Source organism: Lacerta agilis, chromosome 1 (assembly GCF_009819535.1).
Source record: "Lacerta agilis isolate rLacAgi1 chromosome 1, rLacAgi1.pri, whole genome shotgun sequence".
Taxonomy (NCBI): domain Eukaryota; kingdom Metazoa; phylum Chordata; class Lepidosauria; order Squamata; family Lacertidae; genus Lacerta; species Lacerta agilis.
The window spans coordinates 80,476,946-80,501,475 of NC_046312.1; the positions used below are offsets into that span (position 1 = coordinate 80,476,946).

General features: G+C 44.7%; 1 protein-coding gene across 5 annotated transcripts; it reads left to right on the forward strand.

Annotated features, from left to right (window-relative positions):
- Nucleotides 1-1,517: 1,517 nt before the first annotated feature.
- On the forward strand, nt 1,518-17,817 carry SSRP1 (structure specific recognition protein 1). 5 transcript variants are annotated; one of them, XM_033158406.1, is made up of 18 exons: nt 1,518-1,618; nt 2,066-2,349; nt 4,035-4,220; nt 4,711-4,816; nt 4,995-5,185; nt 5,268-5,498; nt 7,029-7,132; nt 7,846-7,974; nt 8,100-8,321; nt 8,834-8,906; nt 9,053-9,061; nt 9,491-9,632; nt 12,342-12,387; nt 13,997-14,117; nt 14,962-15,132; nt 15,906-15,997; nt 16,134-16,314; nt 17,288-17,817. In XM_033158406.1, the coding sequence occupies exons 2-18, from the start codon at nt 2,296-2,298 to the stop codon at nt 17,354-17,356; spliced, it is 2,127 nt and encodes a 708-aa protein (XP_033014297.1). In that variant the 5' UTR covers nt 1,518-1,618; nt 2,066-2,295; the 3' UTR covers nt 17,357-17,817. The 5 variants fall into 5 exon arrangements, with proteins under 5 accessions (XP_033014297.1, XP_033014332.1, XP_033014313.1 ...); XM_033158422.1 differs by having other exon boundaries at nt 1,573-1,674; XM_033158415.1 differs by having other exon boundaries at nt 1,581-1,683.
- Nucleotides 17,818-24,530: the final 6,713 nt, after the last annotated feature.

The following is a 24,530-nucleotide window of genomic DNA, read 5'->3' on the forward strand; positions in this document are numbered from 1 at the left end:
CCTAGGCCAGGAAATTCCAAAATGTGATAGAACTTTATGTATGCCACAACTGCAGCCAGAATTTTGATAGCTAAAAACTGGAAGACAGAGGAATTACCAACGATTGAAGAATGGCAGATGAAAATGATGGACTATATGGAGCTTGCTGAGATGACGGGGAAACTTCGTGACCAAAGGGATGATGCAGTGGGAGAAGAATGGAAGAAATTTAAAATGTATTTTAAAAATTATAGTAAGATTGAAATTTAGAGGTAATTTGGAAGATAGACTGCAGATTTAGAATTATGTTAAGCGTTAAGGAACGTGGAGATAATGAATTAAGACTGGATAAATAAGTGGATAGGATATTTTGTAAAATAAGGTTTATATAATGTAAAGAAATTACTAAAGATGAGAGACAATGAATGCAGGAAGGGTAGACGAGAGGAAGTCCATCTACAATGTTAAGGAAAGAAGCAGTTGAAATGAATAATCTTTTGTTTTTATTGTAGTTTGTTTGTAATAGTTGTATTGTTGTGAATTTGTGTATTTGTTTGTTGTATGTAGTATGTTGATGTTCTGAAAAGTTAATAAATTTTTTTTTTTTTTAAAGAGCTTGTGGATGTAATCTCAGAGCCTGAGTCTGTAATGTTTGGGAATTCTTGGAGAACAGGTGAGGTTCCCACAGACTTGAGGCAGGGAAATGTTGTCCCCATCTTCAGAAAATGGAAAAAAAGAAGACCCGGGTCAGCTTGAAGTCAATACCAGGAAAACTCCTAGAACAATTAATTTAAGTCAGTCTGTGAGCACTTAGAAAAGGATGTTGTGAATACTAACACCCAGCATGGGTTTCTCAAAAACCAATCATGCAATCTCATTTCTTTTTGGATGGAGTTACAAGCATGGTGGATCAGGGAAGGCTGTGGATGTAATGTACCTTGATTTCAGTGAGGCTTTTGACAAGCCCCCCCCCCCCATTTTTGTGGAGAATCTGGTAAAATGTGGGCTGGACGAGGTAACTGTTAGGTGGGTATGTAGCTGGTTGACTGACTGAACCCAAAGAGTGCTCACTAATGGTTCCTCATCATCCTGGAAAAAAGCCAGATGCCACAGGGTTCTGTCCTGGCCCTGCTGTTCAATGCCTTTATAAACGACTTGGATTAAGGAATCAAGGGGAGGCAAAAGCAATACTGAACAGGCAGCACCACTCCCCTGCTCCAGAGTCACATCCTAGTCCCGCGTTAACCAATCAAGAGAGTCACACTGCCGTCTCTCCCGTGAGCCGCGCCTCGCTCCCAGGATGGGAAGCCCATAGAGCCAGGGTGGGAGGCAGGAAAGACCGGCCCTCTCTCCATGCCTACAACCCCCCCCCCACTACTCCAGCCTGAAAAGGCAAACGTCTCCCCAAACAAGATACCCCCGTGAGCACTTCCGGTCTACAACGCAGCGCGTTTCCTGCACGCTCTTCCGAGAAGCGTAACCATAGAGGAGCTGCGCGATAGAGCGGCGTCCCACGGCCTCCTTAGAGAGTCGTGCCTTCTCCTTCCATTTTCTTTCTTCCTTTTTCAAACCGGAGAGGCAAGAGGGCACTAAGCGACTGTGCGACCGAAAGCCAACGGCCCCGGAAGGAGGAAGTGAGGTGAGCTTTCTAAAGAGGAGGGGAGAGGATGTGACTCGTGTTGCGCAGGCGGGAAAGTGCGTCTGGTGAGGGGGGGGGATTCAAAACCGGGCGTGCGAGGGAGGGGGGGGGAATTGTCTTCGGTTTAAGCGCGGTTGGCATGGGGAACTGTGGTAGCAGCAGCAGCAGCAGGAGTAGGCGGCTGGTGTGCGCTGTTGCTGCTCCGTAAGGAGGCGAGTTTTGGCTCCCGCAAATAGACACGGTGCGTGTTGCGCTGTGGCGGCACTGAGCATCTTGTGGGTTGGGGGCTCCTGGGTGCGGGGTTTGGTGTGTACTTCTTAGTAGGTATTGTGAGGCAGGGGTTGTTTTTAGCCGAGTTGGGTGAATAGCAAGGCAGCTTGCTAGAAGTCGTCATCATCTTCCCGTCTCCCAGTATATAAAAAAAACCATTTTCTGCTTTCTCCTTAGGTTTCGCCTCCCCCCAAGTGTTATCTAGTCCTCTGTGTCTTCGTGTTCCCTTCGCTTCTGTTAGAACTAGATGGAGAAGATCCCACGTTCCAAGAAGGACTAAGGCATCTTGTCTTCTCCCTGCCTAGTTCCGTTTGCAAAACTTTTCCCCAAGAACAGCTGGGCACTTTTTGCTGTTGTGGACTCAACCCCTGCCATAGTGGGGTGAGGGGGGTGGAGGTGCTGTCAACATGGCTGATACGTTGGAATTCAATGAAATATACCAGGAGGTGAAGGGATCGATGGTGAGTTAATGGGGTGGTGGTGGTAGCCTGAAAGGAGGAAAGTAACATATGGTGCTATGTGAGGAACAAGCAGGATGTTTGGAGGAAGGTTGACCTGTTGGATGGGATGCCACCTTGCCACTTTAGAAACCTAGTGCTTTGCCACAAGTTTGTTGTATGATCTGTGGTGTTCTGGTGTGCCATCTTTTAAAGGGGAGTAAGAAATAATATTCCTCTGTCCCTTAAGGGTTCAGTGAAGTTAATACTTTGAACTTAACAGCAGTAGGGACTACGATAATACATTATTTAGGATGTGAACAAATGTTTCAAGAGTGATGAAGCCCACATTTTTGCTTTGGACTCCTGAGGATTGTGGGGAAATAACTTTTTTGGGTGGCAAATTCTTTACTCACTAAAATGCATCTTGAGACTTCAGCTGGGTAGGAAACGTGCTTTAAAGCCTTTTTATTATTCAGCATTGTTAATGCCACTGGGGGGATTACTTGGCAGGCTGGTTGTATATCACTTGGGATTATTTCTGGATGCAAAACAACAAAGACTCTTGTGGCAAACTGAAAGACTAACAAATATATTATGGTGTAAGATTTTGTGAGCTGGAGTCTATAGATCTCTAAATGTGATTCCTAGCCACAAATTTAAAACTGAATATGAAGCAAGGTTCTAAGACTGACTTCTAAGGAAGTAACATCTACTTAATTAATTAAATAAATGGGGCTGTAAAGGTAAAGGGACCCCTGACTATTAGGTGCAGTCGTGTCCAACTCGGGTTGTGGCGCTCATCTCGCGTTACTGGCTTCTGGCAAACCAGAGCAGCACATGGAAATGCCGTTTACCTTCCTGCCGGAGCGGTACCTATTTATCTACTTGCACTTTTGACGTGCTTTTGAACTGCTAGGTGGGCAGGAGCTGGGACCAAGCAACAGGAGCTCACCCCATCGTGGGGATTCAAACTGCCGACCTTCTGATCAGCAAGCCCTAGGCTCTGTGGTTTAACCCACAGCGCCACCCGCTTTACTTCTTAGTAAATATGGTTAGGTTTGTGCTGTAAACATTTTCTTTAAGAAAACAGATGTCTGGACACTTTATTGTAGAAGCAGAAAACTAGATCTGGCCACTAGGTTGGATCCATATTCCTGCTGCTGCCAAAGCAAAGTTTGACAGGTGCGGGAGGCTACCCACCTGTCAGTCACTTGACATCACAGCAACATCAAGTGACTGGTGTTTACCTATATGGTTAGAAATCATATAGCAAAGTGCTTAGAAAAGCACACTGCAACCCCCCTTTTGGACCACCCACATTTTGACCTTCTCTATCCCTGATAGCATATAGTACATCAGGTGTAAGACAGGTGGGTGTGGCTTGCAGGCCAAATGGGGAGGCCTGGTAACCTAATTAGGTCTGTGGTTGGAGGTTCCCCACTGCTGCTTTACTGAGTGGTTTGAGTCCCATTCCAAATGTGTGGGGAGAAAACAATTATAGCGGAAGGAATTCTTGTAGTTGTCAGATAGTTGCCATAAACACCACATCATATGTCTTGTCCAACTTGTTCTAAATAGTATTTTAAAAGAGGGAATTTGGTGGCAGTTTGAGGAATGAATGGAGCTGTTTTTGGAGAAGAGCCTATCAAGTTTTTGAAAGGCCACGGTGCTAAAGCACGTGCTAACCTTCTTCTCTTGTGGGTCAGAATGATGGCCGCCTGCGGCTGAACCGCCAAGGTGTGATTTTCAAGAACAGTAAAACAGGAAAAGTGGACAATATTCAGGCATCAGAGTTGGCAGAGGGCATCTGGCGACGAGTGGCATTGGGACATGGTCTCAAACTCCTGACAAAGAACGGTCACGTCTACAAGTATGATGGATTCAGAGAGACGGTAAGGTTCTTTCTGGAATGAGTTTGCTTCTGAGCATGATACAGTACAGCCCTCAGCAGGTCTTCAGGACTTGGTGGGGTGAGCGGTTTTTTGTATTAAGGATCAAGACAGGTTGATATTGTGCAGCCATTGGGTGTTTATTTTTGCCTGAAATTCAACCAGTTTGCATATCCAGTTTGGTCTTGCAAATGTGCCTTTTCCCTCTTGCCTTATGGTTGTGGGTTGCCTTAGTTGCAGGCTGTTATAAAGGAGATGCCGGTTCTACAGTGGGATTTCTAGTTTCATGCATCTCTTGTAGCATGCAATTCTTAACTCTTAGCTTATATAAAAAATACTTGTTAGCATTGACTTTATTTTGCTCTGGCCTGTGATATGTAGCTTATTTTAATTTCCAAGGTGCAGAAAGCTATTCGCAGCAAATGGCTACTCTGTATACCACTGCCTTACTAGTGCATTAACTGTTCCCTGATTATGCATTTTCCTTCCACAGGAGTTTGACAAACTCTCAGATTTCTTCAAGAACCACTTTCACTTAGACCTTGCTGAAAAAGACTTGTGCGTGAAGGGGTGGAACTGGGGGACAGTGAAGTTTGGAGGTACGTTTGGGTGCGATGGGTGGTACCCCAACCCCAAGGGAAATTGGCACACTGTTTCTCGAAGACAGAGCTAAGAGAAGAGAATGGAAAAGGTTGTTTTTGTTTTACTTTGGGTGGGAGAGTGGCTGAGAATGTATTATTATTTTCTCTTGGAAGATACCTTGTTGGTCTTTTGCAGGGCAGCTCCTCTCTTTTGACATTGGTGAGCAGCCAGTTTTTGAGATCCCACTCAGTAATGTCTCCCAGTGTACAACTGGCAAGAATGAAGTGACGTTGGAGTTCCACCAGAATGATGACACTGAAGTGTCGCTTATGGAGGTGCGCTTCTACGTGCCACCTACTCAGGAGGATGGCGTGGATCCCGTGGAGGTGAGTGAGAACTGAGTAGAGATGATGGTGGAGTGGGAAAGAGCATTAGTTGATAAAAACTTCATTCCAATCTTTCCTGAAGGCATTTGCCCAGAATGTATTATCCAAGGCAGACGTCATCCAGGCCACCGGAGATGCCATCTGCATCTTCCGAGAGCTGCAGTGCTTGACGCCTCGTGGTCGATACGACATCCGCATCTACCCTACCTTCCTGCACCTCCATGGCAAGACATTTGACTACAAGATCCCCTATACCACCGTTCTGCGGCTTTTTCTGCTGCCCCATAAAGACCAACGCCAGATGTTCTTCGTGGTGAGCAGCAGTGGAATTGGGGGGAGCAGGTTGCCTGTCAGGAGTAAGAATGATGGTTACTTCATGCAATAGGCTCCATTCATAGGCTCTCTTCCTTCTCCCCTTTGTGCTTTATGAGAGAGGCCAGGTCCTTTCATCCCTTGAAAACTTGGGATCAGTTAATGTAAGAGATTTCTTTACTCCCACATGCACCCACTCAACCGTTTAAATCGGTGGAATTGGCACTACTGTGGGTGCCACATAATACCTGTTCCAGATGTGTAAGAACTTGATTGTTTAGTGTGGCAGCACCTGCGCTTCTGAACTTCCTGCCTGTTGGCACCTTCTTTTTTTGGCGCCTGCTAAAAGCATTCTTGCTTACACAAACCTATCCTGGTGCTTTGAAAGTTAGTATTTTAAGTTTTTTAAAAAATATGGTTGTGATTTTTTCCCCTTGGTTTTCTTGTTTTATCTTTTTGTAAACCACTTGGAAGTATTTTACAATCAAATGATGTATAACTTTTATGAAATAAAAATAAATAAGTTACTAATTCAAAAACCAGAAACAAAGCAAATTATCAACCTTATGTTGCACTCTGGGGAGAAGAATCCAGGTGTCTTTCTACTCAGTACACAGTCAGTGTCTCAGATAATATTTCAGGGATTGTTATGTATCCTGCCCCTTCCTATTCTTCTGCTCTGCCTTGGTTCCCTCCCTGCAAGTGTTCTGGGCATAAGGGGAGCTGGCCTGTTGTTTTAGCACTGTGTCAAGGTGTCGGGCCTTAGGGCTCTCTCGTTCCTTCTAACTGCAGCAGGTGTGGATAGAGGTGCAAGAGCTAATCCCTCAACATTGCATAGCTAACTTACACATTCCTCTCTTTCTATCAGATGGCGATAAAGCACATAATGTTTTCTTAGAAAACAGCAAGGTGGTCTTGTGGCACCTGCCATGCCAGACTGCACATCCGGCCAAGTTATTTGTTGCTTAGAAGGTCATTGGCCTTTAAGGCAGAAGGAAGTCAGAGCTTGCATGTCCAGTCTGGCATGGCATTGCCAATGTCTGACATGTTATTGTGAGCAGAGCAACTGTATATACAGCCTGGGGAGGTTTGGCCCTTGTCTGCTTACCTGTGAGCATCTGCAGTTCTAGGGGAGTGGTCATATCTAAAGCTAGACCATGCTATTTTGGAGAAGGCTACATAGTGACATTCTGCATGGTTTTTTTTTTTTTTAAAAAAGACTATATGTCTCTTAACATTTCTGAAAGGGTGTGTGAGAACTGATGCAGCAGTCCGAATCTGAAGATTCCTGAAAAGAAGTGCAGACTCTTATTCTCCTAGTTGGGTCTGTAGAGACTGCTGCTGTCTAAGATGAAATTTTGATTTCTGTTGCTGTCTTAACTCAGGGGGAAAGGGTTTTGTAATGGGTAGGTTGTCCCTTATGAAAGGGAGATGCATGTGATACCAGTGGGGGGTGGTTAGGCTGCATAGGAATGGTGCTTTTGGATCAGGGCTCCTGCTGAAGGTGAAGATTATCTCTGCTTCCTTCCAGATCAGCTTAGATCCTCCTATAAAGCAAGGCCAAACACGTTACCATTTTCTTATCTTACTCTTCTCAAAGGATGAGGACATCTCCTTGACCCTCAACATGAATGAGTGCGTACCATTCACAATATTGTATTCCTTACAGTGTATCTGTGTCTGATTCCCCTATATGCTTTCTAAGCTTGACTCTACCCATTATGCCCAAGTGCTTTTTATCCCAGTTGCACAGACTGCTGCAATTAATTGTAGTAATCTTTGGAGTCTCTTGCATTTCCATTTCTGTCAGACTTGTTCTGTGTGTGTGTATGGAGAGGGAGAGAAAGAGACTGGCTTGCAGTTTCAGAATGGGATTCCAGCACAACATTCTAACTTTAAGACTGCCAGTTCTAGTCTCCACCTGCTCCCTATTATTACCTTTCTCAACCCCCACCCCCATGTGTGCATATATGCCCGTGCACACCCACACACTGGTGACTCTAAGCTTATGTGGGGGCTACGTTCAGGGAATGTTAAAAACCATAAAAGGCATAGTGCAGCATTTACTGCACTTTCCCAAGGCCACTGCAGACTGTCCCTGGACCTCAGAATGCTCTCCCAGAGTGAATGCAATGGCAGGTGGAATTGCTGACTGTGCTTTTTCAGCATAAAGCTGTGATCCCTCAAGTTAAATGTGCATAAGTTGTGAGTCAACTGTACATACATAAGCATGCACACGTAGTATTTCAAACATCTTTCAACAGCCCCTTGAGTCTGGCACTTTCTTAACTTCTATTCTCTCTCTCTCTCTCTCTCTCTCTCTCTCTCTCTCTCTCTCTTTCTAACAGGGATGAGGTAGAGAAGCGCTTTGAAGGTCGGCTCACCAAGAATATGTCTGGCTCCCTGTACGAGATGGTCAGTCGTGTCATGAAAGCTCTTGTCAACCGGAAGATCACCGTGCCTGGCAACTTCCAGGGGTGAGAAATGCCTCCATGCTGGGTTAGAGGAATCACAAACATTCATTGGCTGTCATTGTTTGACCGGGGCGTGAATGAGAAGGGTATGGCCAAAACTGAGCATGGCTCTTATTTCCTTCTTACAGGCATTCCGGGGCACAGTGCATCACTTGCTCCTATAAGGCTAGTTCGGGCCTCCTGTACCCTTTAGAGCGTGGCTTCATCTACGTGCACAAGCCACCCGTTCACGTTCGCTTTGACGAGATTTCTTTTGTGAACTTCGCCCGTGGGACCACAACCACACGCTCCTTCGACTTCGAAATAGAAACCAAGCAGGGAATGCAGTACACTTTCAGCAGCATAGAGAGGTGAGTGAATGAATGGATCATATCAGAACCATAGAGACACAAGTGTGCTCACCAGCTTTTGATCTCAGCCACCTCTTTAGCTGTATAATATTTTCCATTGTGGCGGAAAGGGGCAGAGTTGCCACTGCCCTCGAGCCCTTCCCATTCTGAAAGTCCTTTATGCTGCTTGCATATGTGTGACCTATAATTTTCAGATGTTTTCATTTTAATAGCTGCATCATGCATATATTATTATTATTTATTAATTTGTTACCTGCCTTTCACTCTTAAGGTCCCAGGGCAGGTTACAGCATTAAAAACAATATTCAAAACAATTTAAAACTATAAAACTGAGGTAGGTCCTAAAACACAATATTTCATTCTCCAGTTCCCCCCCCCCCTCGACCTCACAATATAGGATCTATTTTCCATGGCAGCAACTGATTCACTACTGTTCTGTGAAGTTTTGTCACAGGCAAGTGAGTATTAGTCTCGTGCGAGATGATTGCATCTATGGCTTCTCTTCCTTGCAGAGAAGAATATGGCAAACTATTTGACTTTGTGAATACCAAGAAGTTGAACATCAAGAACCGAGGACTGAAGGAGGTACCTGTTACAAGAGGGTGGGCAAGAGAGAGGACAGGGAAAGGCAACTGCTGTCTGGTCCTGGTCCTGATCTACTGGGGAAGGGTGGGGTGTTCTCTGTCCCTCCGGAGCTTTCTCCCTTCTCAATTTCTGTTCTCTCCTTGTAGAAGAAAAAGGTCTGTGCGATTGTCCCCTCCTCTTCCTCCTCCTCTTGGTTCAGGTCTCCTCTGCATGGCTGTGGTGAACATTCCTAATCACCATAGTATAACCTTGCATGAACCACAGGCCAGGGGCAGCAGCCTGCTCTGCTCAAGAAGTGGCTTCCACCTAATCCACCTTACTAGCATGTTTCTTCCCTTCCTCTGAGGAGAGAAGGTGTGTTCTAGCAGACCCAGGAGACAGCATGCATTCACTTCTTGAGGAATCTGCTGTGTGTGTGTGTTTAAAACAGAAGCCTTTTCTATACAGTATGTGTGCTCAGAAGCATGCTGGGACTTGTGGTTTTAGAATCTGCATGCTTTGGGTGTGGAAAGTGTTGAGAGAGACTGTCTGCTCAAATACTGGAGTTGGGAAGCTTCCATAGAATGCTTTGTTTATGTTTCTAGGGCATGAAGAGTGTGCCCTATGATGATTATGCTGGTTCGGATGAGGACTCACATGATGCTTACTTGGAGCGTATGAAGGAGGAGGGCAAGATTCGCGAGGAGCATGCAAATGACAGCAGTGAAGACTCTGGGGAGGAGACGGGTAAGCCATTGTTTTGTAAATTTCTTTCAGGGTTTTGTTTTGTTTTTAATAATTGAGCAGTATATAACTTTTAAAAAAATATGTTTATATATATTTTTCATGGCACAGAAGATAACATTTTGAGAAAACCATTGTTACAACAGTAAACAACAAATAACTTGTACTGATAATGTTTCCAATTTTTGTCATGTTACATAATAAAGTTGTGTTTGATTACACTAAAAGATCATGCCACATTTTCCAATGAATGTTTGGTGGATTTCTGCCAGTCTCAACAATTTATGTATTGAAGAAGCATACATTATAAAAGGAATGTGGATTGTGTCTGCCTTTTGCCACTTCAACCTGACATGTCAATATCTAAGCCAATGCTATGGACTATACTTGTTAAGCCCAACACTAATTTTCCAGCATCTGACTATCTCCATACAAGCAGCTGTCAATAGAAAGGCTAAGAGATCAACATTAGGGTCATTTTGATCGGGTGGGATCATAAGCCAAATACTGCTAGTGCAGGAGACATTTCACTTGTTTTGTTGTATGTCAAGCTTCCAATCGGGATTCAGGCCTTCCAATCGGGATTCAGGCCTCACCATGGGACTGAAACCGTCTTGGTCGCGCTGGTCGATGATCTCCGGCGGGCTAGGGACAAAGGTGAGAGCTGTTTCCTAGTTCTGCTGGATCTCTCAGCGGCCTTTGACACCATCAACCATAACATCCTTCTAGACCGGCTAGAGGGGTTGGGAGCTGGAGGCACTGTTATACAGTGGTTCCGCTCCTTCCTCCTGGGCCGTGTTCAGAAAGTGGTGGTGGGGGATGAGTGTTCAGACCCCTGGGCTCTCACTTGTGGGGTGCCTCAGGGTTCTGTCCTCTCCCCCATGCTTTTTAATATCTATATGAAGCCGCTGGGAGAGATCATCAGGGGGTTTGGGCTGGGTGTTCATCAGTATGCAGATGATACCCAGCTCTACCTCTCTTTCAAATCAGAACCAGTGAAGGCCGTGAAGGTCCTGTGTGAGTGCCTGGAGGCGGTTGGAGGATGGATGGCGGCTAACAGATTGAGGTTGAATCCTGACAAGACAGAAGTACTGTTTTTGGGGGACAGGAGGAGGGCAGGTGTGGAGGATTCCCTGGTCCTGAATGGGGTAACTGTGCCCCTGAAGGACCAGGTGCGCAGCCTGGGAGTCATTTTGGACTCACAGCTGTCCATGGAAGCGCAGGTTAATTCTGTATCCAGGGCAGCTGTCTAACAGCTCCACCTGGTACGCAGGCTGAGACCCTACCTGCCCGCGGACTGTCTCACCAAGGTGGTGCATGCTCTGGTTATCTCCCGCTTGGACTACTGCAATGCGCTCTATGTGGGGCTACCTTTGAAGGTGACCCGGAAACTGCAATTAATCCAAAATGCGGCAGCTAGACTGGTGACTGGGAGTGGCCGCCGGGACCACATAACACCGGTCCTGAGAGATCTGCATTGGCTCCCAGTACGTTTCCGAGCACAATTCAAAGTGTTGGTGCTGACCTTTAAAGCCCTAAACGGCCTCGGTCCTGTATACCTGAAGGAGCGTCTCCACCCCCATCATTCAGCCCGGACACTGAGATCCAGCGCCGAGGGCCTTCTGTCGGTTCCCTCACTGCGAGAAGCAAAACTACAGGGAACCAGGCAGAGGGCCTTCCCGGTAGTGGCGCCCGCCCTGTGGAACGCCCTCCCATCACAGGTCAGGGAAATAAACAACTACCTGACATTCAGAAAAAACCTGAAGGCAGCCCTTTTTAGGGAAGTTTTTAAGGTTTGATATTTTTGTATTTGATTTCTGTTGGAAGCCGCCCAGAGTGGCTGGGGAAATCCAGCCAGATGGGCGGGGTACAAATAATAAATATTATTATTATTATTATTATTTTTATATCTGCCCATGGTTTGCTCTTTTGACTGTTCATCAATGACATCAAATGTTTTAGTTGAAAGGCATTGTTAGAATTTGGAGGTGTGGGATTCCAAATCTGCTGCTTTGAACACTTCCATACATCGTTCTGGAGTCTAATTGCACTTTTCCCCTTCGTGTATGAACTTGTTCATTGAGCACTGCCAAATTTTAAATTGTTTCGGTGTAATCATAATTGGCAGCACTTGAAAGAGAAACAAAAATTTCAGAAGGATAGCTGCTGTAAAGATGGTTATGCATTCTGACCATGCTAAATGTAAGTTTTCCCAAGATCTAAGATCTCATCGTACTTGTAAAAGTAATGGTGTAAGGTTTGCTTTCTATAGAGCTGACAGATTTTTTTGTTACTTGGGCTCCAAAATATTTTACTACCTTATAGCAGATTTTAAAACCTATCTGTTTTTGAATGATTGATTGGTTAGATGGAGAAATGTCCATTTACGTTATTTCTGATTTGGAATCGCTGATTTTGTATCCAGACACTTTAGCATAATTGCTTAGCTCTTTCCTTTCAATAATAAAGGCATTGCAACTTTTGGATTCAATAGCATAATTGATACAATGTCTGCAAAAAGGCTTATTTTATGCATTTCCTTTGTTAGGTATTTAAATGTTATGAAATAAGTAAATGAATAAATAGCTTTTCTGCAGCCTGGAGATACAGAGATTGGCCAATTCTGTCTTTGGTTTGTGGCGAAATCCATTCCTGTTTGCCTTTTCATGCCTTACATTTCGTTCTCATCAATGTGGGATTTTCTTTTTCCAGATGAATCATTCAATCCTATGGAGGAGGAAGAGGAAGTGGCAGAAGAGTAAGTAAAATGCTTCAGCCTACTGGAGATAGTGTTTTTGAATGCTGCATTGAGGGCTCTGTTAGGAATCAAAAGGCATGATCTTAGTATTTTAATAAATACTGGGGGAAGCTGTGTGCTTGGAAGGGACGAGTTTAACACTGAAGGATGCAATAACATCTGGAACTGTGACCAGGTCTCTGCGGGTCTTCAATATGACCATATAAAAGCAGGCAAATCACATGATTAGGAGACTTCCAACAGAAGAAAGTTGGATCATCTGTATTGGAGTGATGACAATAGGGTGAAATGGGAAGAAGAACAGTTTGTTATAATGTTAGGATCCATTTGGGGAGTAGGAAATGGGGGTTGTAGTTGAGCATGAGCAGGTTTCCACTTCTGCAGGGGTGGCGCGCTTCCTTTTCTCTGTCTCCTGTCAGCCCACCCAGTTCTGCTCAGGATGGTCTCCAAAGCCTCTTGAGCAATTGTGACGGTGTGCAGTCAAAGCTGCAATGGGGAGGGAAAGTCCCACTGCATTAGTGGAGGCCCATTCGACTCGTATAGCAGCATTACTGGTTATCAAAATGAATGGGGAAATCTGAGTCCTCAACTTAAGGCAACACTTTGCGACTCACTTTGGCAGTCTTGTGCTTTTTATCTTCGTCTGTGAAATATGCCATCCTTTCATCAGTCTAAAATTGTACACAGGGTTGAATATTCAAGAAAACGTTGGGAGCTAGTAATCTGGGCGTGCTTTCACTTAAGCTGCTGGAGAGCATCTTGCAGGGTGGGCAGTCATGACAATGAACCCATTCTATTTCAAATACTTTAAGAATGTCAGCTTACTTAAAAGGCTTGTCTGGTTGGTCTTTGAAGTATGAACATTGGGGCAGGTTAGACAGATGAAGAATATAAAAGGCAATTGTTTTTGGTGTTTGCATGCAATGGTTAACACTCAATTGATACCTGCTGCTTTGTGCGCTCTTGCTAGAATAGTTTCTGACAAGTCTATGCAGCGGCTTATTGAAGTCATATATTATATGTCTAACCATTTTTAGCAGCCGTGGTAGGGCTTCCAGTGTTTGTAAATTTTATAAGTTGTTTATTCTAATCGGGCTATATAGACCTATCTGTTTATGATATTTGTTACTGATTTTAATGATCCTGCGGCATCCAAGTCATTCTTGGGACATTAATTTATTTGCTGCATTTATTTCCCAGTTTTTTTGTAAGGAGCTGGAGATGGTGTTTAATATGGTTCTCCCCCTCCTTATTTAATCCCCACAGCAACCCTGTTAGGGAGGCTAGGCTGAGTGGGGATTTGAACCCTAGTTACCCTATTTCTAGTCCTGTGCTGTAACCACTACATCACACTGATGTAGTGTAACTGACACATGAGAGTTAAGCACAAAAAGTTAGGATGAGGATATTGTTGCTCAAGTTTGAGTGTGTGCCCTCATTTTAAAAGTGACTGGGATTTGTTTAATAATAATGATGATGATGATAATAATAATAATAATAATAATAATAATAATAATAATAATACCTTTATTGTCAATGTACAACTTTGTTTGTGGGTTTAGGAAGCTGTGAACTCACTGCTTTCTGGGGTGTCTTTTCCTTGTGACAGGTTTGACAGTAATGCCTCAGCCAGCTCATCTAGCAACGAAGGAGACAGTGACGAGAAGAAGAAACCTGCCAAAAAAGCCAAAATCGTCAAAGAACGCAAGCCTCGCAAGAAGCCATCTGAGGTGAGAGCAACCAGGATGTGGAGATCATTGAATTCAAGGCCGCTTTCTTCCTGGTTTTCTTTGAGTGCTTCCTGTCAGAGCTGGAAGTGCCTGTAAGAAATCAAACAAGTTCACAGTTACAAATCAGCAGCCTTGCACTGGGCATTGCTTGGGAGTTCCTAAGAAACCAAACAAATCAGTGCAGTTTTGAAAGGTGCACTCTGTTATCTTGATTCAAAAGGGCACCCAAACAGAGGGGAACCTGCTCCTCGATCTCAGCGGTGCCCAAACACCTAGCAAGCAGACAAATCAGCAGTTGGTATATTGACAAGGGGCTGTATTTTGAACTGAATCGGGACCAGCAGTGTTAGCTGAGAATGGAACAAGGACTGTTTTAAAACGCTAAATTATTCGACTTTAGTAAAGCTATTGAGGGTACCTAAGGAGAGTGCACTGCCGAAATCTCTCCTTACATAGAGAGGTTAACAGGCCTTTCCCCTGTGAATCTGCTCACATAGGGGAGAGCTGTGGCAGGATGGGCTTCGAAATTGAGGGATGGCACTGGGGGCCAAGTTGCTCCATGCTTATTAGTGGTGAAGTGAATATGAAAAATAGTCTTGGGAATATAAGGGGGAAAGGGGGCAGTAGAAGAGGATTTGGAGCAAAAACTGTTGCAATTTGCAGAGCTGCAGATTGCTGGAAGGGCAGTTGGCTACAGTCAAAAGTCAAGTTGGAGGTCTTTATGCAGGTGGCGTTGTTAGACAGGAAGGGATTTTTCCGTAATTTGGAATAGGCAGGGCTTCCCTTTACTAGGAGGTGAAGTGTTGTGCTTTTTTCTCTCTTCTCACCCTCCCCTTTCCCACAGAGTAAGAAAGGGAAAGACCCCAATGCCCCAAAGAGACCTTTGTCTGCATACATGCTCTGGCTCAATGCTAACCGTGACAAGATCAGGGCAGATAGTCCTGGCATGAGTGTCACTGATGTGTCCAAGAAGGCCGGAGAACTCTGGAAAGGAATGTCCAAAGAGAAGAAAGAGGTGGGTGATGAGTTGATAATGATAACATTTTATGGGCGTGGAAGTGTGCCAGTAACTTTTTGAGTTGTCTAGTTTAGAATGAAGGCTAAGGAGGCTGGAGGAGAGGCGGAATAGGGGTTTATTATTTGTTCATCTGAATGCTAGTCGCTGGGGGGCAAACAGTGGGAGAGGGCTGTTGCTTTCTGGAGGTTTCTCTGAAGTGTCTTGGAAAAGTGGTAGTTCAGTGGTAGACCACATGCTTTCCATGTAGAAGGTCAGGTTAAATTCCTGCCATGTCAGGCTAGGATTGGAAAGGATTCCTGCCTTAAACCCTGGAGATTTGCTGCCAGTTGGTGTAGACGGTATTGAGATAGATGCACCAATGTTCTGTCTTTGTATAAGACAGCTTCCTGTATTTCTACTTTGCTGGCCACTGTGAGGAATGGTTGCTAAACCAAATTGACTCTTGGTCTGATCCAGCAGGAATTCCCTAATGTCCCGAGACAGTTAAATCCTGTTTTATACTGATGATTATGCATTTCCACTTGGTCACTAAATCCAGTTCTGGGTTTTTGAACCTCAGTTGAAACCATTTTGGCCTTGACGAGCAGGCATAAGGAAAAGAACATTGGGCTTAAAATAAAACCTCAGGACTCTGCATTCCTTGAGTTTTTGGATTTCAGTTTGTATTGCATGGGATACACATGCTCCTGGCGTTAGCAGAAATGGTGCATGAGTTGTTATTTTTGTGGGTTATGTGAGTAGTGAGTAAAACATTCTCTTTTTGGATGAAGGAATGGGATCGCAAAGCTGAAGATGCCAAGAGGGACTACGAGAAGGCGATGAAGGAATACACTGAAGGAGGGAAGTCGGACAGCTCCAAGAAGTGAGTAGCTGCGTCCCTCCCCCACAAACAAGAAAACAGACTCCCTTCCTCATTTCTCCATAGTGCTTCTGTTGTCCCAAAGGGATTCTGCCAATTCTGCCATTGCAGCACACTATCTGTTTCTTCACATGAACAGGGAAAAATCCAAGAAGAAGAAAAAGCCAGAGAAGCCAGGGAAAGGCAAGCCGGAGAAGAAGGCACCTGCATCTGCAAAATCGTCTGTGAGCAAGAGCCCTTCCAAACAACTTGGAGAGAGTTTCAAGAGCAAGGAGTTTGTCTCCAGTGATGATAGCTCCTCAGGCGAGGACAAGAAGGAGGTGAGTGGCAATGCACTCTGTGGTGGCAATGCAGTGCCACTGCCAGTGAGCTAGGGAGGAGGGGAAGGAAAACATGCTCCATTCAGGTCAGAATCCTGTTGCCAGTTCTTGCTACAGAAGAGTAACCAATTCCCCCCACGATGTTTTCATCACAAGTTATAGGATGTTCCTTTTGTGGCCACTAGATATGGAAGAGTGCCTCTAACCGTGAACGTGGCAATCCGTAATCTTCCTACTTTCATTAGTCTGCACAGTTGAGACATTGCATTGCTTCATGTGTTTTAATTTGCCAAATAAGTATTTATGGAATTTGTATTTCAGAGCTAAGAACATTTTTCACTGTCCGTAGTCTTATAGGACAGTGTCAGGAGGAAAGGACATCAGGAAAGATATTGAGGCAGGGAAGATAGGTAGAGAGCCATTGGAAGAACACGGAAGTCTGGTGTTGGTAAAAGGCACACCACTGCAAAGACCTGCTTAAAGCCCCCTTGGTTTCTAAGCCTTTGCTTTACTATGCTCTGCAACCATGAAGACTACAAATTTGCTATTTTTAAGAATACTAAGCCAGTTATGTATAAGTGTTCAAGCTGGAGAACAATATTGGCTTTAATAATACATCATATGGTTTCTATTTCTCCCTGGTTTCTCCACGTTTTCCTGTCCGTTTACTGCCACTTGCTGAACCATATCCATTCCCGTTACATTGTACACACTCCTGTGTTTCTAGTGCAGTAAATAAAAGCACATTGCAGGCTTTTCTGGATTTCCCTATCTTCATGCAGCTTAAACATCCTGTTTGCTCCATTTATTGTATGCTTTTACTGCAGTCGGCTGTTGAGCTTAATTGATCTGGTCCCAGTGGTACCCAGCAGCTCCCCTTTCCGGAGCTGATTCTGTTAGCTTAGACTCTAAGGCATGCAGCTAATCTTGAATCTTTCCCTTGCTCTTAACTAAACCTGTGCCTCTTTTCTAGGATTCTGACGAGGAGGAGATTGCCAGCACCCCGCCCAGCTCAGCAGAATCCGCATCTGGTTCAGATTAGCAAGAAACACCCACACAAACACCCCGGTTCCCCACCCTTTTTACAGGTGTTGTGGTTGTTCTGTTTGTGGAGGTGAGACCGAGAGGACATTGTTCCAGACAGGATGGATGGAGAGCTGGCACCACTACAATGGTTCAGTTGTCCCCCCTCCCAGTATTGCAGGTTGTAGTCAGGGCCAGTGGTCCCGTCCGGAGAGAATTGGTTGTGCTAAAAGAGAGAGAACAGAGAAAGCCTATCACCCCCCACCCCTTTTCTGCCTCCATGTTGCCATAGATGCACTGTGTCCTTTTAGATGGTGGGCTCAGTGGTATGTGGCATACAGCTGGAAGATGGGGGCACTGTGTCACTTCCCTGGTCAGATTCAGTTGATGTCTTTTGGTTTTTCTTTTTTAAGGTTCTCTTTGCATTTTTGTTTATCGTGGCTAACTGGTTTAATAAAGATCAAGTGAATTTGGACGAGACTTGTTCTTGTGTGACACCCCACCCCGCAACAGCCCGGACAAATGAAAAGCATCTTTCAGCACAGAGGTGTATGTCAAAGCAAATCAAACCAGTTACAGGTGGGTAGCCGTGTTGGTCTGCCATAGTCAAAACAAAATCGAAAATTCTTTCTAGTAGCACCTTCTAGTAGCAACTTTCTAGTTGGTCTCTAAGGTGCTACTAGAAACAAATCAAACCAATTCTTCTGCAGCAGCAGGGAAAGACCTGTGCACATGTGCGCAACCTGTGCCAGTGATCTTTATGTAGAGTTTTGTACGGGAGCTGCATCTTAGACCTTGGGCCAAGGGGCTTAACTGCAGCACCTTCCATTAGCAGCTGCACTAATTGTGTTTAAAGGGCCATTGCGTGCTGATGGGACTTGGCTAATGCAGGCAAGCAGTCAATAGAGATGAAACCTGGCAGTGCCTGAGATTCCATCAGCAATAACAGCATCCTTGAACTTCGCCAACATTAACACTTGGGACAGCGTTTGCTCCCAGTGGATAACTGCTGGCACCCCTTAAAGAAATGTGAGAGCTCCTGTGCTTTGCTTTTCCTTAAAGACGAAAGAAGCTTACAGGCAGCTACCTTTCCCCCCCTCTCCTCTATTGCATCATCTTATATCAACCAGTATGGAGCCATGTATCCATGTGAGTGTGCGTACAGAAGGAATAGAGGTGGACTTGAGCTGGCCTTGGATGGATTGCCAATGGCTGTTTCCTTGGCAGGGATGTTGCTCGCCAAGTGGCTCTCTGGGAATTCAGGAGCAGTATTAAAATGAGAAGGGGCTAATTAAAATCGAATTGGACCGTAATGGCTCAACCCATGGAAGTCATCCTCCTCTTTTGAGTATAACTGGCGTGCTGGGCCAAAACAAAGGGGTATTGCACTCCCTAGACAGAGTGGGAGCCCTTTGGGAAACATAAAAGGAGGGCATGATGATCAAATCCATCATGTTTAATCTTTTGCATCCTGTATTGTTATTAGTCATGAGAGTTGCTGCTTTGGCTAACATTTGTATTTCTCTTTAGAAAGCCATTTATGCTGTTGGCCATCATGGTATCCCCTGGCAGTGGGTTTCATATTTTAATTATGCATTCTTTTGATTACTTGTATTTATCTTAAAACTAGCTATATATCATTTCCAATGAAGAGCTGTGAACTCTTGTTTTTTTTAGAGTGGACAACCTTTCAAAATTCCTTACCCAGTACTTCTCATAGCCTTATGTGCCAATCTTGTCCCACCTCGACACTTCCCACCCACACAAAGCTAAAATCCTCAAATGATTAACACTTCCTTTGTAAAGTAGGTGGGCTCCCCATGATCATTTTTTCATCTTTTTTTCTTTTGACAGCTGTAGGGCACCCTTTGTATTGAGGTTCCCAGAACTGCACACACAATGCCAAATGTGCGCACATACCATAGGTTTTTATATGATGGTGTTATGATGGAAGCTGTGTTTTTAAACTTTCCTCATAACATTTAACGTTATACTCATGTGCTCATCCTGAGATTCTGACCAATTCAGACATCATTCTGTAGTTATGTATACTTAAAACCATCATAATCCACAGTGAGAAAAACAGGCCTTACTAGGGTAGCGTTCCCCCCTCTTCCCAGTTTTGCCTAAGAAATGTGTCTGATTTTAACCCCAAAAGGTATCCGTAGGTAAGGACTGCAGAATGCTCCTGCATGGTCTAGTGGGGGAAAGAGGATTCCCAGCTCCTCTCCTGCACATGCTTTTTTTTTGCTTTTCAAATAGTCCCCTGGCCTGTACATGATTAAGGTGAATGCCATATCAAGCATAACACACCTGCCACAGTCATATCTAGTTGAGCTTTCAACCAGTCCTTTTCACTGGTTTGTTCGCTCGAAGGACTATGGGATTTCAATCCTTCCCAAACTGTAGATATGGAATAGCTCTTGCTCCCTTCTCACTAAAAAGTCAAGCTTTCACTTATGATTTCCTGTCCCTTTCCCACTTTACTACTCTAGTTCCCTCTACCCCACCAGCTTTTGCAAATTTAACTGCTAGGTGGCAATTAGTAGCAAGGTGGATTTTCTATCTAGCTCCATTACTGTTAAAGCAGCCCGAAGTTCTTTTTCCTGAAAGGACAGCTAATTTGAGCTAGGGGACTGAACCATGATCCAATTAGTGTGGATTACCGGTCCTCTGCCATCCATTAAAATGGCTGTGGGAACCTTTTTGAGAGCTGTCTTGCAATCACCTGTGAGCCAGACAGCATTTTCTGCTTTGGGATAATTGAATAAGCACTGAATTGTTTTACTGAGACCTGGTACGAAAGAATCTATCTCCTGCTTGTGCTAGGAACTGAGCGCGGGAGTGTTCCAAAGGGTCTGTAAGTAAGTTTGCAATTAAAGCCAGCAGCAAATTCCTTTTTGCACACTTGGAAGCAACACAAAATGTAAAATTCCTGAGGTCCTTGTGTTTGCTTTGGCCAAGCTTACACAAGTCATTTACTGGAATTGTGCATAGGCTGCCAAGAATAAATGGGGGGCCGGTTTCATCTACCTGTAGGCTACCCTGCAACTGTAGTATCTTACCTCATGCTGCTGTTTTGACTTAACAGCTGAGATTGGCAAGCAAATGGCCAGCCTCCTATTCTGTGGTCCTAGCAGCCCTTTTATCCGATGTTCTTCCTGTTTTCTGTGTTTTTGCTGGACAGCAGCTTCCATGGAAGGAGTTACAGTAACTAGTTTAGCATGCCTTTGTGAATGTTCACTAATTAGGCATTGACCAGATGAAATAAAGGATAGGGCTCTGGTATTTCTAATACTTCCCAGGCAAATAGGAATTAGAGATTTTAGGGAGGTGGTATATATGTGGGAAAGGGACTCGGGTGGCGCTGTGGTCTAAACCACAGAGTCTAGGGCTTGCTGATCAGAAGGTCGGTGGTTCGAATCCCCACGACGGAGTGAGCTCCCGTTGCTCGGTCCCTGCTCCTGCCAACCTAGCAGTTCAAAAGCACGTCAACGTGCAAGTAGATAAATAGGTACCACTCCGGCGGGAAGGTAAACGGCGTTTCTGTGTGCTGCTCTGGTTCACCAGAAGCGGCTTAGTCATGCTAGCCGCATGACCTGGAAGCTGTATGCCGGCTCCCTTGGCCAGTAAAGCGAGATGAGCACTGCAACCCCAGAGTCGTCCGCGACTGGATCTAATGGTCAGCGGTCCCTTTACCTTTACCTATATATGTGGTAAGGGCGGTTGAATGATACAGCTAGAGACAGTTGTAGACAAATTCCTGAGCTGAGGTTCTAGTGGACAATATACCATGGCAATATTTGCAAGGCAGTAATCCAGTCCTGTACTTGCAAATAAGTCGTGGTTTTCAATGGAATTACTGTCCTAGTGAAGTTGTATAGGATTTGTAGCCCAAGAATAAAAGATAGTGGGGGGAAATGGATGGATTATGGATGAAGTAGACTGTTGTGTATAGAAGCTCATGACACAATTTTTTTTTTGCTGCTGCTTTGGCCACCACACAACTGTTCTTCTGGGGATTTGTCTTTTTTTTTGTGAGAGTCTCTCAGTCTTTATTCATCCCCAAGAAGCATTGTAAGGTTGTACCTCATTTATGAACCCCAAACCTTGAGGGAAAGAGGATACACAGGATAGATAATGCTTCACTTCTAGTTCTGCTAGGTATCGTCATTAAACAACGGGGTACCTGTTTCAGTGTTAATAATGTGGGCCTGTTTCTGAAGGGGCATGTAAATTGATTAGTCCCACCCTAACCTTGTTCTGAATTCAAATTAGATGATTGGTGGTTTTCTAGAGGTGAGGTAGCTTTCATACACTCTGAGCATGAGAGAATTGACTGCTGATTTAGAATACAGATGTGCCTGCTTCCAAAAGAGAGAATTCAAATACTCTGATAAGATAAAAACTTGGGTGACAGAAGATCCTCTGCCTTTCTTCCTGCCACATACCTCAGCATCTTTCCACATTTGCAGCAATGACTGTGAATGGTCTAGAATCTCTAACTATTTTAAGGGAAATACTGCTTTTTAGACCTGTATATGGCTCAAAAATATATCCTTTCTGTTCCTCATTAACTTTCCATGCTGTGGGAGCGTGAGAGGAATAAATAACTAAAAGACCCAGCCAGCAAGAGTGCTGAGGATTCCTAATTGCTAATACCTTAATATTCTAGATGAGTGTAACTATTACCTGTCTTAAGTCCCCATCTAGTGGCCAAAATAATAATTTTAAAGCTTAAAATAAACTATGCAGGAGATCTAAGCATATACACTCTGGAGTGGGAAATAAAAATGTCCACTGATAATTCCCTGTTACCTTTGTATTCAAACTGATTTAAAGCATGTGTTATGGTTAATGTTGCTGCTAAGGATTGTGAAATATCTGTGGCAATGCAACTTTCAGCCATGAAGGAGTCACTTAAGGAAGTCTGCATGTTCAAAAAATATAATCCCAAATAGATCTACAGTTGAATAAGCAGAAGATTTCCAGATGGATATCACGTGCTCAATTTAGATTTACCTAGTTTGGCCAATTGGGAAACTTGGAAGATGTGATGCAGTCCCAAGTGAGGTTTCCAGAGCCCCATCAAGTAGTGTTTTGTGTGATCAGTTCCAGTTTTTGCAGCCTGATGTTGGGAAGGTGCTTGCAAGTATGTATGCAATTGTGTGTCCTCTTGGCCCTTGCCTCTCATGGCTGACTAAAGCTAGCTGGGTGGATTCAGGCCAAGATGAATGTGTTTTTGGGGAGGTGCTGGCTGCCTTGAAGGAGGGGATAATGTGACCCAGGGGTCGCCAACCTAAGGCCCATGGGTCATGAGCCGCCCCCGAACCGAGCCGCCCACTCTGCGAGTCCCCGCGCGCTGCATTAAAGCAGCGCAGTGTGGGGACTTGCTTCCGTGGTGCTGGAAATCATGAGTGTGCGTGCTCACGATCTGGCCCACGGAGGGATCTCCGCTGGAGTGAACCGGCCCAGGCGAGGTAAACCTTGCCAACCCCTGGCACTGTGACCATTTCGGGGGGGACGGACCTCAAAGGAAGTAGGCTGAATGCAGGATCCTTCCATTTCCTGGACCCAGCAAGGATTCAATTGCTGGAATAGCCAGACCTGCCTGGCAATGGCCTGATAAGTATAGGTCCTTAAGGGAACAAATGAGTGGCTCTGTGCCAGAGGACAAATGGGTGGGCTCCCTGGTTAGTTACAAAGACAAAAGGCCAGAGTTGAGAGCTGACTGAGATGAGCTAGATGCTGGATGAAAAAGTGTGAGGCTGGAAAGGCAGAGAAAGGAAGAGGGGAGAGAGAGAGAGAGATACAGACTTGATGTCTGCTGGAATCCAAGGCTGCGGCTATGGAAGAAGCAGGAGGATGCTTTGGGGTGTTAACGCTGTGTGCTCCTCCAGCACAGACTCAGGTTGTATGCATGTGTAAATAAACCACATATCATAAGGACACCACGGTCTCTGCTGTGCCTCCTTCCAAAAGGGAACGCCAACTCTGCACAAGTGCCTGGAACCCCTGGAATCTTGCACTGCTCAGAGATTAGCATGCAACAGTATTTAATTACTTCCCTTGTTACGTTTACCTGCTTTGGGACAAGGTACCTAAGAAGGGACACAGCTGCAGACATTCCTGGAGGAAACTGATTGTTTAGACCAGTGGTTCCCAATTAGCTAAGTGCTGCAGACCCCCCGTTTCTTTTGGACTCCTTTCTTTTGAGAATTTTGATATCTCTATGGTAGTTTTTATTATGAGAATGGTGCCACGGACCTCTTGAGTCGGTTTCGTGGACCCCCCCATAGTCTGCTAACCACCAAATGGGAACCACTGATACAGACCCATTCCAATCTGGGTTCAGACCAGGGTTTGGGACTGAATCTGCCTTGGTCACCCTGATGGATGACCTCCAAGGGGAGAGTTGCAGACCACCAATGATTGGAGAACATCATGTTGGCCACCTAGGGTTCATGGTTGTGACTGAGCCCAAGGATACTTTTCTGTCTTTTGAGACTGACAATAAAGGATTTGGTCCTTTTCCCTCATCAGGGCCATGCTGTGGCACTGTCAACACGTCAGTAAGTTGGGGATGTTAGGGCAGCATGTGTGCTTAAGTTTCCTAAACTGTGTGATCTACTAAAAAGGAAACGCTCACCCCACCATCCTGCTTGAGCTGGGGCTGACCCATGAAATGTAATAAACCAGTAATAAAGACATGTCTCTGTAGTGTGTTTGATTTCCTAAGAGCTCTGCTGTATCAGAGCCAAGGGTACACTGGTTCTAGCAGGCTGTTGGGTGCACTGGCCAGCCACAAGCTTCTGAGAAGCCCACAAGCAGACCCTGAAAGTAATAGCCAATCCCTGCTGTCTGTCCTGTACCACTTAACCTTCAAAAGTATACAGCTTATGAGCATAGAGGTTCCATTTAACTGTTGTGCCTACTAAATAACCAATCTACCCACAGATTTACCGGATCTCCATTTAAAGCCATCCTGCGGCAGCAACTGCCATAAAATTAATTATGCATTCTGGGACAAAGTATTCTTTCGCTTTCCTGACTCTGTGGCTGTGCTTTTGAGTGGCCCCAAGTTCCAGAGAGGAATATTGTGATATTAATTTATTATGTTTGACTTTGGTATGGAAATTTGTTCCTATACGTTTGGATGTAGATCTCTTTTTTACTTTATGGCATTATACTTT